We start from the raw sequence: 13430 nt of genomic DNA, 5'->3' as shown, positions 1-13430 counted from the left end.
AGGGGACAAAAACAGATGAATGCAGTGATCTTTTTTCAAATATCTTTCTACATACTGTCCTCTTCTGAAGCCTTCTGGGTTTGGGGTTTTTTTTTTTAATGTGGTAGGGGAAGAAGGAGTAGATGAGAAGGATCTGCATGAAATGGGATTATTGTGGGCTTGAGCAGTGAGAGAAGTTGCATTCCCTGGGGATGGCTGCCCGTGTTTGAGCTGGGATCTCTGCTTGGCCAGCACTCCTGGCTAGACCATCATCCCAACATTCTCTTGTCCTGAAGAGCCCATTCTTCCTTCCTCAGATGTGACAAGGCTCCTGCCTTTGCCCACGTTGGATGTTCCTGTGCCTTTCCAGGGAGTTGCTGTGCTTCCTGGGCATCATGGACACCCAAACCACCCTGTGGGACTTGCACAAACTTCCACGGAATGGAGAGAGGCTTTCAGGCACTGAGATCCCAATCCAAACCCAGATGCCTGAGGCAGCCTGTGGTACTGCTCTGTGCCATCCAAGCCCTGCCTAATCACTCCCTGGAGCTAGAGATGCTGGGCTGGCTCACTCATCACTGCCTCCTTGGCAGGGACACAGGGTCATTGTCAGCACCCCAGGAAAACGAGCTCCTGCCACCCTCTTGGTTTCAGAGGTGCTATGTCTTCCTCACCCTGGCAGTATGGTGGCTCTGCTCAGGCTTCTGGAGCACAGCTCAGCTGATCCCAGGCTGCAAATCATGCCCTGCAGTCATGGGCTCTGGCTGTTGGCTGTCACCAAGGGGCAGGAGCTGAGGTGAAGTGAGATGCTGCAGTTTTGTGTCTTGAGGGGCTGCCTAGAGAAAAGGCAGGCTGAGGAGCTTTCATTAAAAAATGGTTCTGGGAAGGAATGCTGGGGCTGGGGGAAGCTGGTGTTTCTCCAGGAGCAGGGTTGGTTGTGTTTTGGTTGTGTCTGCTGTAGGGAGGTGGCAGATGTGACAGCATTTATCCTGCAGTGGTGGATTTTCAGTGCTATTTGTCCCCTCTTCATGAGAAGGATGAGGGTAACTTGAGAATCAGCTGAGGAGCGAGCCAGGCTCTCTGAGGAGCTGATGGAAGTGTATGGGCAGGTGTTTGGGATGCAGGAGGATGTGCCAGTTAAGTGGTTGTGTTACTTTTTTTTTTTTTTTTTCTGGAGGGCAAAGCTACTTCCATCTGAATGGGCTGTGCAAGGAGTGTGAGTTATGGCACTTGTCTGCACAGCGAGCAAAAACTACTCCTGAGCTGTATTCTTGGCTAAAAGATGTCTGCAGGCCCAAGGGGACTGGCAGGGTGGATCCTGGGGGAATCTGTAGGGACTCAGTGTCTTGGAGTCTGGCTGCAGGCAGTGGGGGTGACTGGACTGCTCCAGCAAATGTCCTGGTAAAATACTACATTTCTTACTGCTGAGTTTTGTTTGTCCAAGTTGTCCCTCCTCCGAGCCCCTCAGTGCCTTGCTGGGTGGGAAAAGCATCTGCATGGACAGGCATCCTCCCAAAGAGAATCTGAGGAGGGGGAGCATGCACAGCTTCCATCCCAGCTATTCCTTCCCTGAAGAATACCTTTATTTTCTGTTCCTTGCCAAAAACTGCGGTTTCAGAGAGGGGGGAAAAAAAGCTGAGAACTTCCCTCTCCCCTCCCTCCCCCCCACACAGTGATGTATTTCTTTCCCCTAAGTCATTTTGGCTTTGTTTCCCTATGAGACAGTTTTGATTTCATTTTGGAAATTCCCCACTCACCCATCCCCACTGCATTTTGCCAAGAAAAAATGCACATACAAACCAGCTCTGGGTCGATTTGAAATGACCCTTCCCTCGTCCTTTTTCAGTCCCTCCATTTTCCCTGCTTGCATCCCAGCCCTGTGGAGAGATGTTGTGCATTGTACTGAGGACTTCTGTGCAGGCACTGGGGGGAACCTCGTCCTGCACAGTCCCTGTGGGAATTTACTTCAGCTGCTGGTTCCCCCATGAGAACAGGTTTGGTTTTGGGATGAAAGAATTAGGAGAGCCCATGGGATTTCCCTTTTGTTGTGCAGGCTGGTGCTGGAGCAATGAGGGAAGAGAGAGTGCCTGGGGAGAAGGGATTGGGACTGGTGCTCCAGTGTCAGTGCTCCTGGCTGAGTCACAGTGCCTTGGTTTTTTAAAGCATCCTTGTACCAGAGGGCATGGAATGCACCAGAAGAATGTGTACAGCCTTTGAAGAGAGGGGTTTGCCTCTGTTAATGTCCTGTGGCAGGTAGGTTTGTGTTGAGGAGTACCTGCTGGTGAGATGCACTGTTAGCCCAGAGTTGAGCTGCTGTCTATCCATCAATACCACGTGTCTCTCTCCAGCCTCTTGCTCAATCCCTTGGGAAATGGCAGAGCTACTGCTTCCAGGGCTAATTATTCCTCAAGACAGAAGATATTTGATAAAATATTAACCTTTTTCAAAAACAGAGCCCCAGTTAATTAGCTCCACTTTTGTGACACACTCACCCAGAGATAAAAGCTCATTCCCCAGATATCTGTCTGTGGAGCAATGATCTTTCTGCATGTCCCTGTCACCATGGGGGACACAGAGGAGTGGAGGAGTGAGAGCTGGGAATTTAATAAAAGACAGTGACCTGCCAGTCACTGCGCCCTGAGGACAAACTGCTCCATTTCAAGGTGAGCAATGCCTGGGGAGAGGCACTGCTGCTTTTCTTCAAGAGCCTGGAGCTGGAAACAGAGACAGAGTGGGTGGTGGGATCCACCTCGCTGCCTACACCTGGGCTGTGTCTGTGTTGTCAGTGCCACATCTCTGGAGCTTGAGGCTGGGGGCTACGTGGGTAGGTAGGGCTCAGTAGAGCTGAGTGGATAACAGTGTTTCAGTTCTTTGGCTATTTAAGAGAAAGAAAAGCCAGGAGATGGCAATTTCAGGATAAACCCAAAGCAAAGCTGTTGGTGAATCTAAAAGTAAAAAGGCAGGAAAACTTAGAGCCAAAGAGATCTGTTTTTCTCATCCTGAAAAGGGAAAAATTTCATTTAGATCTCAAATGTTTTTGACACTTGAGTCATCTAAAAATGACAAGCTGTATTTAAAAGCAAGTGATTTTGAGTATCAGATGAAAAGTACACACTGGGCTCCTGAGGAACAAACGATGTGCTGGAGTGGAAGTGATGCTGCACCGCGCGTTGGTGGGCGCAGGAACCACTGGTGGGAGGCAGTCGCTGCACCAGGGAGAGGCTTCTTTCCCAGGGGATGGAGGGAAGGGAGGGATGGGGGTCTCTGACACACCAGGACTGACTGCAGACCCAGCCATGGCCCTCGGGGTGGCTGTGCCAGCATCAGTCTCTGGTATTTTCCGGGTCCCTGTTGTAGGGAGGAAATGATGAATCTGACTCCATGTTCTTAGAAGGCTAATTTGTTATTTTATGATCTATATTATATTAAAGAATACTATACTAAAACTATACTAAAGAATAGAGAAAGCCTTCTGTCTGTATCCTAAAAGATTATTATAAAAACTCATGACTCTCTCCTCAGAGTTTCGACACAGCCTGACTATGATTGGTCATTAAGTCAAAACAATTCACATGAAACCAGTGAAACAATGACCAGTTGGTAAACAATATCCAAACCACATTCCAAAGCAGCAAAACACAGGAGAAGCGAATCAGATAATTATTTTCCTTTTCCTCTGAGGCTTCTCAGCTTCCCAGGAGAAGAAATCCTGGCCAAGGGATTTTTCAGAAAATATGACAGTGACATCAGTCAGTCCATGGGGGCACAGGATTTCCTTTTTAAACTCCAGGTGCCTCCTTCCCTGCAAAGGATTGAAAGGATCCTGGGGTTTTTATAGGGAAGATAAACCCTTGCCTGTCTCAGTGGCCTTCAGGGGGTGCACCCACCTGAACCATGCCAGGGCCCAGTGATGATTTCGTGGTGGCCATTCCTTCATCACCAAGTGCCTCAGCATTCCCAGGGTGCCATTGATCACCCTCTGCTGGAACCATCCTCTGCCTTTGACTGCTGTAACATATTGACTACTTGTCTTATGGTTATTATGTGCCATCGATTACTTTGATAACTTGCTCCGAGTAATTCTGACAGAATGAAGTTGTTTGTTTAACTCTCGTGCTTGTCTCGCTATTTCTATTGACCTAATATGTTTATGTAGGCTGAAATCAAAGTCAAGTATTAGTAAATAATGGAACTAATTCTCCAAGACTCGCTCCTGATGATAATTTAGGCCATGAGACAGTTTCTTCCATCAAGCTCTTGTTTGGTTTTTTCTTCTAGCCAGCACCTTTAATTCCTACTCCATCAGCTGCAGCAAAAGGGCATTTTGGTTTGGGGCCATTTGGGTGGATTTCTACTTTGAGCACTGCAGATCCCTACATGCTGGAAGTGTTTTTGAGCTGTCACAGCATGGAGCTGGGTTTGTGCTTCCCCAGCTGTGACTGTGGAGGTGTTGTGAGGATGGGGACGTTCTCTGCTTTGATTTGCCACGTGATGCCAGGAAGCTCTCTGGTCAGAAAGCATCCTCCCAAAGGAATCTTTACATCCAGGATTCCAACAGTCTGAAATGTACTTTCAGGTTTTCCTGGCTTCTAAAGATCTTTAATAATGGATTGGTGGTTGTCCATGAAGGTGCAATGTACCAGATTTTGCTTTTACTTCCACCAAGTGAAAAACTCTGCTGTCAGCTCTGGTATTCCAGTAAAACTGGCATGAGTTTAAAATTCTACTGAATTGTACTGGTTTTGCTTTCTTCTTTTCACTTTTGTTGGCTCCATTTTTCTTTTTGCCTCAGTTCTGAGCAAGGAAGGATGGAGGGAGTCAAGAAGCAAGACAGACCCTGAGTCTGTGTGGAGGGCCCTAGAAGTCTGAATTATTCATGAGCTGCTTTGAAAATCCAGACACACAATCTGGTTTAACTTGTTTTTAAAGGCAGCCTTGCTATTCTTTCCTTCTTTCTTAGTAAATTCTCTTTCTTTTCCCCTCTCCTTTTCTGAAGACAAAAACCCAGCAAATTTTTAATGAATTATAAATGCATCTTCTCATCAGTTTTGAGGTTCACAGGCAGCAGCACATCATGTGCAGAGAAGGTTATTTTTGCCTTCTTGTATTTCCCCTTTTCTTCAAATTTAGTCGTTTGATTAATTTTTTAGATATCTGTCTTGCAGGGAGAAGAAAGAAAGAGACTGAAAGAGGCAGTGAGTTAGAGGAAATATTAATTGCATGCCAACCAAATCCAGAACTGCTTGAGATTCCAGAAGATAGAAAAATGTAGAAAGTGTAGAAAAATGTATTTCTTGGTCAACCCAAGGAGACTGATCTCAGGTCAGCCAGTGGTTAAGTTGCACCAATTTGCAGAACTCCACTCTTTTGTGCATTTTCGAGTATTTTTGTGGGGAAGGAGCAGACTTGGACAGGTTCCTCTGGACATCTAATCTACAGCCAGAGCTGGTTCACAGCCCCAGCAGATTTTTCCTCGGGGCCTTCTTTGCAATTTTATCAAATTACATCTAGTTCAAACCTGCTGAATAATTCCTTGTGAGGAACCACCAGTGAGTATTTGTTGCAGATGTGCCTCCTTACCCTTGCTCTGAAGCCCTTGGACACCCTGAAGTCATCTGCCCAACCAGGGATTCCTCTCTTTGGATCACCATTGTTTCTCCCAGCCCCGACAGCGTCTGTTTCACGCCACCCTAGGGATTTTTCAGCCCCTTTTTGGGAATGCAAACCTGAGGCACATGCCAGTCCAGCACAGAGAAATCCTTCTGACCTTTCTCAAGGGTATTTTTTCACTTTGGCAAGCCAAACTTGAGCTGGCATTCCCTGCAATCATGTGGCACTGCCAGCTGACATCTGACTCCGCGTCCTTTCTTCTTTCCTTCTGGCACGGCTGCTTTCTGGACTGCTGAGCCTTCCAGCTGTGTTTCCAGCCTCTCTTTGCTCTAGGCCTTTGCTCTGGTGTTTCAGTAGCACCAACCTGCCCACAGCCATGGCCAGCCCAAGGTGGACCTGCAGGGGCCAGAGGGTCTGGAGCTGGTGGCAATTCCTGCCGCCGCTGCTTTTCCTGTTGTGCTGTGACAGTCGCACCCGTGCTCTGAGCTGCCACCTCCACGCTCAGGTTGTGTCCTGGTGGAGCTTAGAGGCAGCACCAGAGGGAATCCCAGAGCTTTCTCAGCAGGTCCTTGTGCCAAACCTGACCCCACGAGCAGGATGTGCCAGCAGCAATTGTCTCACTGCTCACAGCTGTGCCTCGGAGAGGCCCTGGGTGCCGTGGTGGTGCTGGAGATGCACAGACCATGGCCAGCCCTCTGTTTGGCAGCTTCTTCCTGACTGAGGAGGGGCAAAGCATACCCAGAGAAAGGAGCAGGAGATGCTGGCATAACTTGGATGGAAAGGAGCATTTTGGAGGCCTCTCAAAGCTGAATGAAAAATACTTCGAGGCAAGATGCAGGAAGGGTGGCTTGGGGAGAGCCAAGAAGCAAGGGTATTGATGAGAAGTGAATGCCATGGAAGGGTGGCTTGGGGAGAGCCAAGAAGCAAGGGTATTGATGGGAAGTGAATGCCATGGACATCACTTGACCCCTCTGTGTGCTCTGCTCAAGCAAATTCTGAATTTTTGTGCCCCATTTTTACTCTTGTATGAGACTGATGTATTGACTGTGTCGTGAGCAGCACTTCTTGAATTCGCCATCTCTGGAAGTCATCAAGCAATGATTTTTTGAAAGGTACTCTGCAGTCAGGCACAAGTCACTGGACTTAATGCATGGATAACTGCAAAATGCAGAAATAACTGGGAGAAATGCCAGAGGTTGTGTTGCCCAGAGGTCAGGTGAGGTGGTGCACAGTCCTGCCCAGCAGTAAGCTCTGTGAACTTCCTAGATTCCATATGAGTTGGCACATACATTGTTTTACAGCTCTATATCAAACTGTATCCAGGGTTCCAATTTTTAGAGTATTTTCATGGATGTCTCCTAGGTTGGTTATTGGGAAGAAATTCTTTGCTCTGAGGGGAATGAGGCACTGGAATAGGTTGCCAGGAGAGGCTGTGGAATGCCACATCCCTGGAGGTGTTCAATTGTTGCATGGGATTTAGAGGAACGTGATCTAGTGCAAGGTGTCCCTTCCCAAGGCAGGGAGTTGGAATTAGATGATTTCTAAGGTCCCTTCCAACCCAACCTAAAAATATTCTATGTTTTTATGATTTATGAATTTTGCCTCAGCTCAAAGACAGGGCTTAGGCACAATAGTTTTCCACTGTTGTGTATGCTACCCTGAGAGGTTGTCCTGAGAGGTGTGACCAAGGTGCCTGCATGTCCTGCCACCCGTCCCTACAGGTGTGCAGAGCCTGCATAGCAATCTTTGCCTTTCCACTGACAACTCTTTCTTACCTGTGGTGGGTAGTGGCTTCCTTTCTCACCAGGGCCATAATTTTCATTTTCTTCCCATGGGAACAATTTTTAAACATTCCTTGGGGAATGTCATCTGAAATCAGCGTGGTTTGTCCATCAGGGCTGGTGTGAACCCATGCTGTTGGTGATGTGAGATCCTCTGGGCAGATGTGAGAGCCCTGTGGCAGCAGAGTGCACACAAACCCAAATACCCTTATTTTGGATGCGTGGTGACAGGACTGTGTTCTCCCATGTGTTTCCAAGGAGAAGAAAGGAGTCAGCAGGGAGGTGAATGGTGTAGCTCTGCCTGATGCAGCTGCTGCTTGAAATAAATATGCAGAGGGTGCTTTGGAAGTGGTGAGCTGAGTTGAGGGAGAGTCTGGACTTCATGGAAAAGGTTAAAAATTCAGAGCAGAGCTGTTGGCAAGTGATGGCTGTTGAAGTAGAGCAGAGGAATGAGCAGAAGCCTGGCAGGGGGAATCTAGGGGAGTGGGATGAGGATGATCATTTATGGAGGGAAATTAATGAGGCTCAGGAGAGGTGGGTTTTGAGAGACACAGCACTGCACTGTGGACATGTGATGTTGCATGAGCCTGGGGGCACCAGAAGAGGCTGTGGAACAGGGTCTGATGCCTAAAGAGGCTGATCTGGAACAGAGGCTTGACACAGTTAAAGGAATAAAGTAGGTATTTATTAAAAGGCCTTCAAAGGATACACCTTGGGCAGTACAAGAGCCTGGCTGTGGCTCTACCCAAGATGGATGCAGGATGGATGACCAGTCACACATTTTCACATTTTTATAGGTTTTGGCCCATTTACATATTGGGGTCAATTGTCCAATTACAGCTTCAGGTTATGAAGTCCCATCCTCCCAGATTGCTCTCCTCAGTTTGCTGTTGTTGGTACTTCTTGAGCCTAAAGCTGCAATGGTGTCCTTGGTTCTCAGGCTGGAAAAGAATTTTTTTGTCCAACTAAACTGTGAAGAGAGCTTGCTAACACTTTATATGGAGTTCAGAGTCACACACTAAGACAGTACAGAATTTAAAAAATAGGAAAGTTAAAACTATTGGCATCAGGTCTATCTCCGTTCACACGGTTAATCTTTACCATTGTGCTGTGCAGCTGTGGTGGCAAGGTGGGCTTTGGTTTGGTGAGGGGCACTGAGAGTGAAGTTTGCCATTTTTAAATGTAAAATGGGTTCAGATTCCCTGGGAATGGGCATGTGCTGCCCTGTCAGGAGGATCCCTAAGGATGCAGGAGCAGCTGTGTGTGGAGGCTACCAGCTTGTGAGACCCCCCTGCTCACCAGCAGCACAAGGGCTGAAGAAGCTCAAGAAAAATATCTTGAGAAAGGGACTCTGGGGGCCATGCTGGAGTGTCCAAAGTTTGGGACTTTGCAGGAGAGCTTTTGCAATTCCTGCAGTGAGTGCAGGGCTCTGGCTGTCTGCTCCATGTCCCCACAAACAGGCACTGCATTATTTATTTAGTTAACAGCACGTTGGGAATGTGGGGACATTTGTGCTGCTCTGTCCAACCTGGAGGAAGTATAACAGGCAACCAGTCCAGGCTGGGATTTTCCAAGTGATTCCTAAGGTGTTTGTAGCCAGACTACCCCTTTCAGAGCTTCCTGATTGTGAAATTATTTCCATTTTGAATGGGAAAAAAAAAAAAAAAACTTAAATCAAAAAGTGACTCTTCCCATCAAATGAAGTTTGACTTCTTGCATGAGAAAATAAGAATTGTTCTCTATCTGGGTGCTCTCCCTGGGGTTTTTAGGGCAGGCCAGCCTGGTTTCTGTCTTCTTTCACCCCACCCAGATGCTGGGAACCTGCAGAGCTGCCTGGCAGCTTTCTTGCTTGCACTTGCTGTGCTAGGATTGCTCTCCAGTCCTGCTGCAAGGTTTCAAAGCATCAAACTTTAAATGGTTTTAGCCAGTGAGTTTCAACACACTGCAAATACAGGCAGTGCAGTTACTACTTTTTTTTTTTTCCTTTTCTTCTTTCCTTTTTTTTTTTTAACAATCTAAAAAAACCCTCAAGCTTTCATTGGTTTCCTGAAAATGTTGTGGGTGTTGGTTTTGGTTTTGTTTTGGTTTTTTTTGCTGGCAAATGGGTGACCTATGAAATACCATCAGCAGCACAAAACGTTTATCCAGTGACAGCCTGAGGTAGCACAGGCAGCTTTTAGCAGGTTTATTTTCATTATTACAGCAATTTTAGGGCTGCATGCTGCAATTTTCACTTGCAGTGAGGTATTAAATTGAAATTACCCCAGATGTAATTGTCACACAAAATAATTCTGGACATGCTGGATTTAATGCTTTTCCAAGCTGTGGTTTTTATTACCCAAGTAAGTGCCAAAAAAAGACACTTGTAGTCAACAACTTAAAGTGAAATCTGCCTTCTGGGGACCCAGGATGTTTAGCTGCAGTTACACTGGGGGAGGAATGGGGGGGGAAAAAAAAAGGGACCAAGTGGAGAAAACTTTGGGAGGGCTCCTGAAAGAAGAACCCAGGTGTAAAATCCTGGGCAAGGAGAGAGTCAGAGCCATAAAGTACCCAGGAGGAGGAGCCCTGGGAGGAAGATCCAGGCAGCTCTGCCTCACCCTTTGCAGGCAGGGTTTGGAGAGGCAAGTCCCAGCTGGGGTGTAGTGCTGGTCACAGAGGCGAAGCGAGGCTGGAGGTCCACAGCAGCATCACTCCTGTCCTTGGGATGTGACAAGCCTCACGAGACACGAGCCAGAGGTGAACTGCAGCTCTGGAGGTGCCTGTGTGTGACATTCCAGCCTCTCCCACACGCACATTGCCTGGTTGGGCCGGGCTGGTGTGTCAGCACCTGAGATTTTAGAAGCAGGTTGTTGCTCAGGAGGAGCCTGAGCCAGCCTGCAGCAGCCCCAGCACTCCCACCCGTGGGAGGCACAGACACTCCCAGCTCCTGCTTTCTTTACCAGCTCCTGGGCTGTTGTAGCAGCGTAAGTAAAGTATTGATGACTTTGTATTTTCCACTCCCGCTCGTTCTTTGCCAGAAATAGCTTCCCTTGTTGGCTCCACAGAGCCCTGCTGGAAGTGGGTGGAAGGACACGCATCTGGGAGCCGTGTATAAATAGCACAGGCAGAGCAGCTGCCATCGCCTGTCCCTGCAGCTCCGCAGAGCAAACGGGAGCTGAGCCTGAGCCACGGCCAAGCTCAGCAGCATCAGCCTGGGATGGCTCGGCTGGAGCGGGACGCTGGGTGGTGCAGGTGGTGCTGCAGTGACCCAGAGGAGCAGCTCAGGGCACGACCCAGTGCTGTTTCATAATTCAGAAAGCCTCTGTTTCCAGCATCCCTGAGATGCAGCTTTGATGGATGAGGGTGTTGTCGCGCGGGGCAGTGTTGCTGAACTTTCTCCTGCATATGGAATAGCTGCGCGGCCTCGGCGTCCTTTGGGGATGGACCCAGAATTAGAATTGGCTCGAAGGTGAATTCCTGGTGTGGATGACTGTGCTGAAAGAACAGGGGAGTAATGAGAAACCTGCTTTTGGTCAAGTTCAAGCAGGATTTGGAAAGAGTTTTGAGTGAAACAATGAGAGAAAGCAGCAACTAATTTAGCGCGAGCTTGCAAATATTTTGTCCCACCCAAGATACCATTTTTTTCTTTATCTTTGGAATTGTTTCTCCCGTTGTGCACACTTGTTCACTTTGTAAATAATCATAAATACAGTTTCAAAATTAAAATATGTAAAACCTCGTTTAAAATAGAGCATTTTGGCATTTGAGAGGTGCAACATGCTGTTCTGAATAGCATAAACCAGCAATATCTGGCTGCTCTTACGTGCTTTCTCCTCTCCATATCCAATTTAATTTTTCCATCTGTTTTTACTTCACCTTGCAAGTACTGTGGTCCAGAATTTTTGGGGGGAGTGAGCTGATGGTTTTTTGGAAGAGTGGTTGCTCAGTGCTCTTTCCTGATGCATTTGAGGGATGGTAGTGGTAGCACCTGGGCAGTGACACAGGAGCAGACAAGTGGTGGCATGAGTATGGCAAGGGACAGGATGGCTGTGATGGAGAGCTACTGTTGTGTCATGTTGAGACCATCCTAAGGGACTGATAGGGCCTTGGAAAGGGTGGCATGGATGTAAGGGGTATCTGGATTTTCTGAGCTGGGAATATATTGGTGTCGGTCTATAAAAGCCACAAATTTAATCAGCTAAAGGTCAAAGTAATTACAGAGTCTGTGACATTTCCTCCTGGGAAGAAGGCAGCAGGGACTGTGGCTGCAGCTGTGGGTTTTCACCTTCTGAAGGCTGGCTTGGAAAGTTTGAAATCCCAATCTTCCCTGTAGTCTGGTTATGTAATTAAGGCAGAATTAATAAGGAAACAATCAATTTAGAAACAGGGCTTGGCTTACCTTGCAGCTGGCTGGTGGGAATTGCTTCCTCAGGAGGCTGAGAGTGAGGTGGATGGGAGATGGAGCTGCAGGGATGCTCTTACCTCTGATGGTGCCATGAGCCAGGGGCATGAGAGAAGCCCTGGTGGGTAGCTGGGAAGCACTGGTTGGAGGAAAGGGCTACCAGCTGTGTGCCTCCCTTCTCACCCCTTCCCATTAATGACAGTTCTTTGCTGCTTTAATCCTCAGTGGCTTACTTGGCAGTTCCTGGACTCCTCTAGAAATGATTCACACAGAAAAAGTCTGATTTTTTTTTTTTTTTTTTTGTAATAATGGCTGGAGACCATTTACTGTTGGCCTGTGCTGCCTGTCTTGATGAAGTGAGCTCTGGCTTTGAATTCCAGCACCTGAACAGCCTTTTCTGCCTTCTCCCTCCCCAGGTGTACGACTTTGCGCTACAGCCAGGACCTCCCGCCCACCAGCGTGGTCATCACCTTCCACAACGAGGCCAGGTCCACCCTGCTGAGGACAATTCGGAGGTAAGAGCTCCTGGGAGCCTCTTAAAAGAGGGTCAGTGGGCCAGTGGTCATCACAAATAAAGGCAGAATCTGTTGGCACTCACCACAGCAACAGGAGCAGACCTGCCAGCTGTAGTCTCAAATGGAGACTGAGAGAAATTAGCCTGAAAGTTGCTCTCTGAGAAGTAGGTTTTGCAGTGGGATGCTCAGGAAAGTGAGGAGCTGTGCTCCCTTTGCAGGGCCTAGTATGGGAGGCTCTTGAGGGCTCATCAGCAGATTAGACAGAGTCTGGGCTAAGAGCTGTTCTATCCAGCTGGGTAGGAGTGCTCAGCTGTATTTTGGCCCAGCTCTCTAGGGACAGCTATCATTCTGTGGATATCTGCTCCTGTGCTGCTCTCTGAGCTTCTCCAGTGCCAGAAAGGCTTGCTAATTGAGAAGCCCTAATGGCACACATGCAGACCAGATTTTCAGGGATGGTTTCTGTCCTCCTGCAGCGACACGGTGCAGCACTCTGGGCATGTGGCCATCCCTTCATTTGTCGGTTTGTTCTTGGCTGTGTTTTGCTGTCGTGGATAGACTGAAGGCTTCATTTTCACTGCAGGCTTTTGAAGTCTGTGTTCAGTCCCAAGGTGTGCCTTGAATCTGCAGGTTCTCTTGTGGGAAGGTTGTGTCCAGGTCTGGGCTGGTGGGTTGCTCTGTAGCAAGCCTGGGTGTGCTGTGCTCTGTGCCAGTAGTGCACATCTCACGTGCACTTAGTGAAGGTCTGTGCCCTGCTGCAAGTCTTGGCTTTTAAATTTAAACCCTGGCATCCCCAGGGACCCCTTGCCATTGCTGGTGCTGGTCAGACTGAGGTTGCTGGTTAGGGGGAGGCTTCAGCTGTGCCCTGTTCACTGTCATGTCTTTGCTGAGCTTTTCTCTCAGCATCCTTCTTCAGGTGAGCGTATCCAGGGCCACAAGTGAGTTTGACAGTCCTGAAATTGAATTCCTGCTCTGCTTTATGGTTTCATGCCCAATCCTGTCTCCCTGCTTCACACTCAGTAATCTGTCACTGCTTTCTCTCTCTGGCGTGTGTGAATTTTGGGTGACACTGATGCTTGGTGCTGTGTACCACCTCCTCAATCCTGGACCTTCCCTTTCATCTTTACAGTGCCTTGCATAAGTTTGCCATTCTCCAGAACCAGTTGT

General features: G+C 48.1%; 1 protein-coding gene across 2 annotated transcripts in view; it reads left to right on the top strand.

Annotated features, from left to right (window-relative positions):
* Window positions 1-13430, top strand: part of GALNT14 (polypeptide N-acetylgalactosaminyltransferase 14) — a 97234-nt gene that overhangs the window by 43020 nt on the left and 40784 nt on the right. For both annotated transcript variants that reach the window (XM_071421480.1, XM_071421488.1), the window contains one exon: window positions 12168-12266. In XM_071421480.1, the coding sequence (XP_071277581.1) occupies window positions 12168-12266 (99 nt within the window). The remainder of the gene's footprint in view (window positions 1-12167; window positions 12267-13430) is intronic.

Source organism: Agelaius tricolor, unplaced genomic scaffold (genome assembly GCF_023055355.1).
Source record: "Agelaius tricolor isolate 1412-34295 unplaced genomic scaffold, bAgeTri1.0.p SCAF_1, whole genome shotgun sequence".
In the NCBI taxonomy this organism is placed as follows: Eukaryota; Metazoa; Chordata; class Aves; order Passeriformes; family Icteridae; genus Agelaius; species Agelaius tricolor.
Note: the sequence above shows the minus strand (reverse complement) of the source record. Positions and strands in the feature narration are given on the sequence as shown.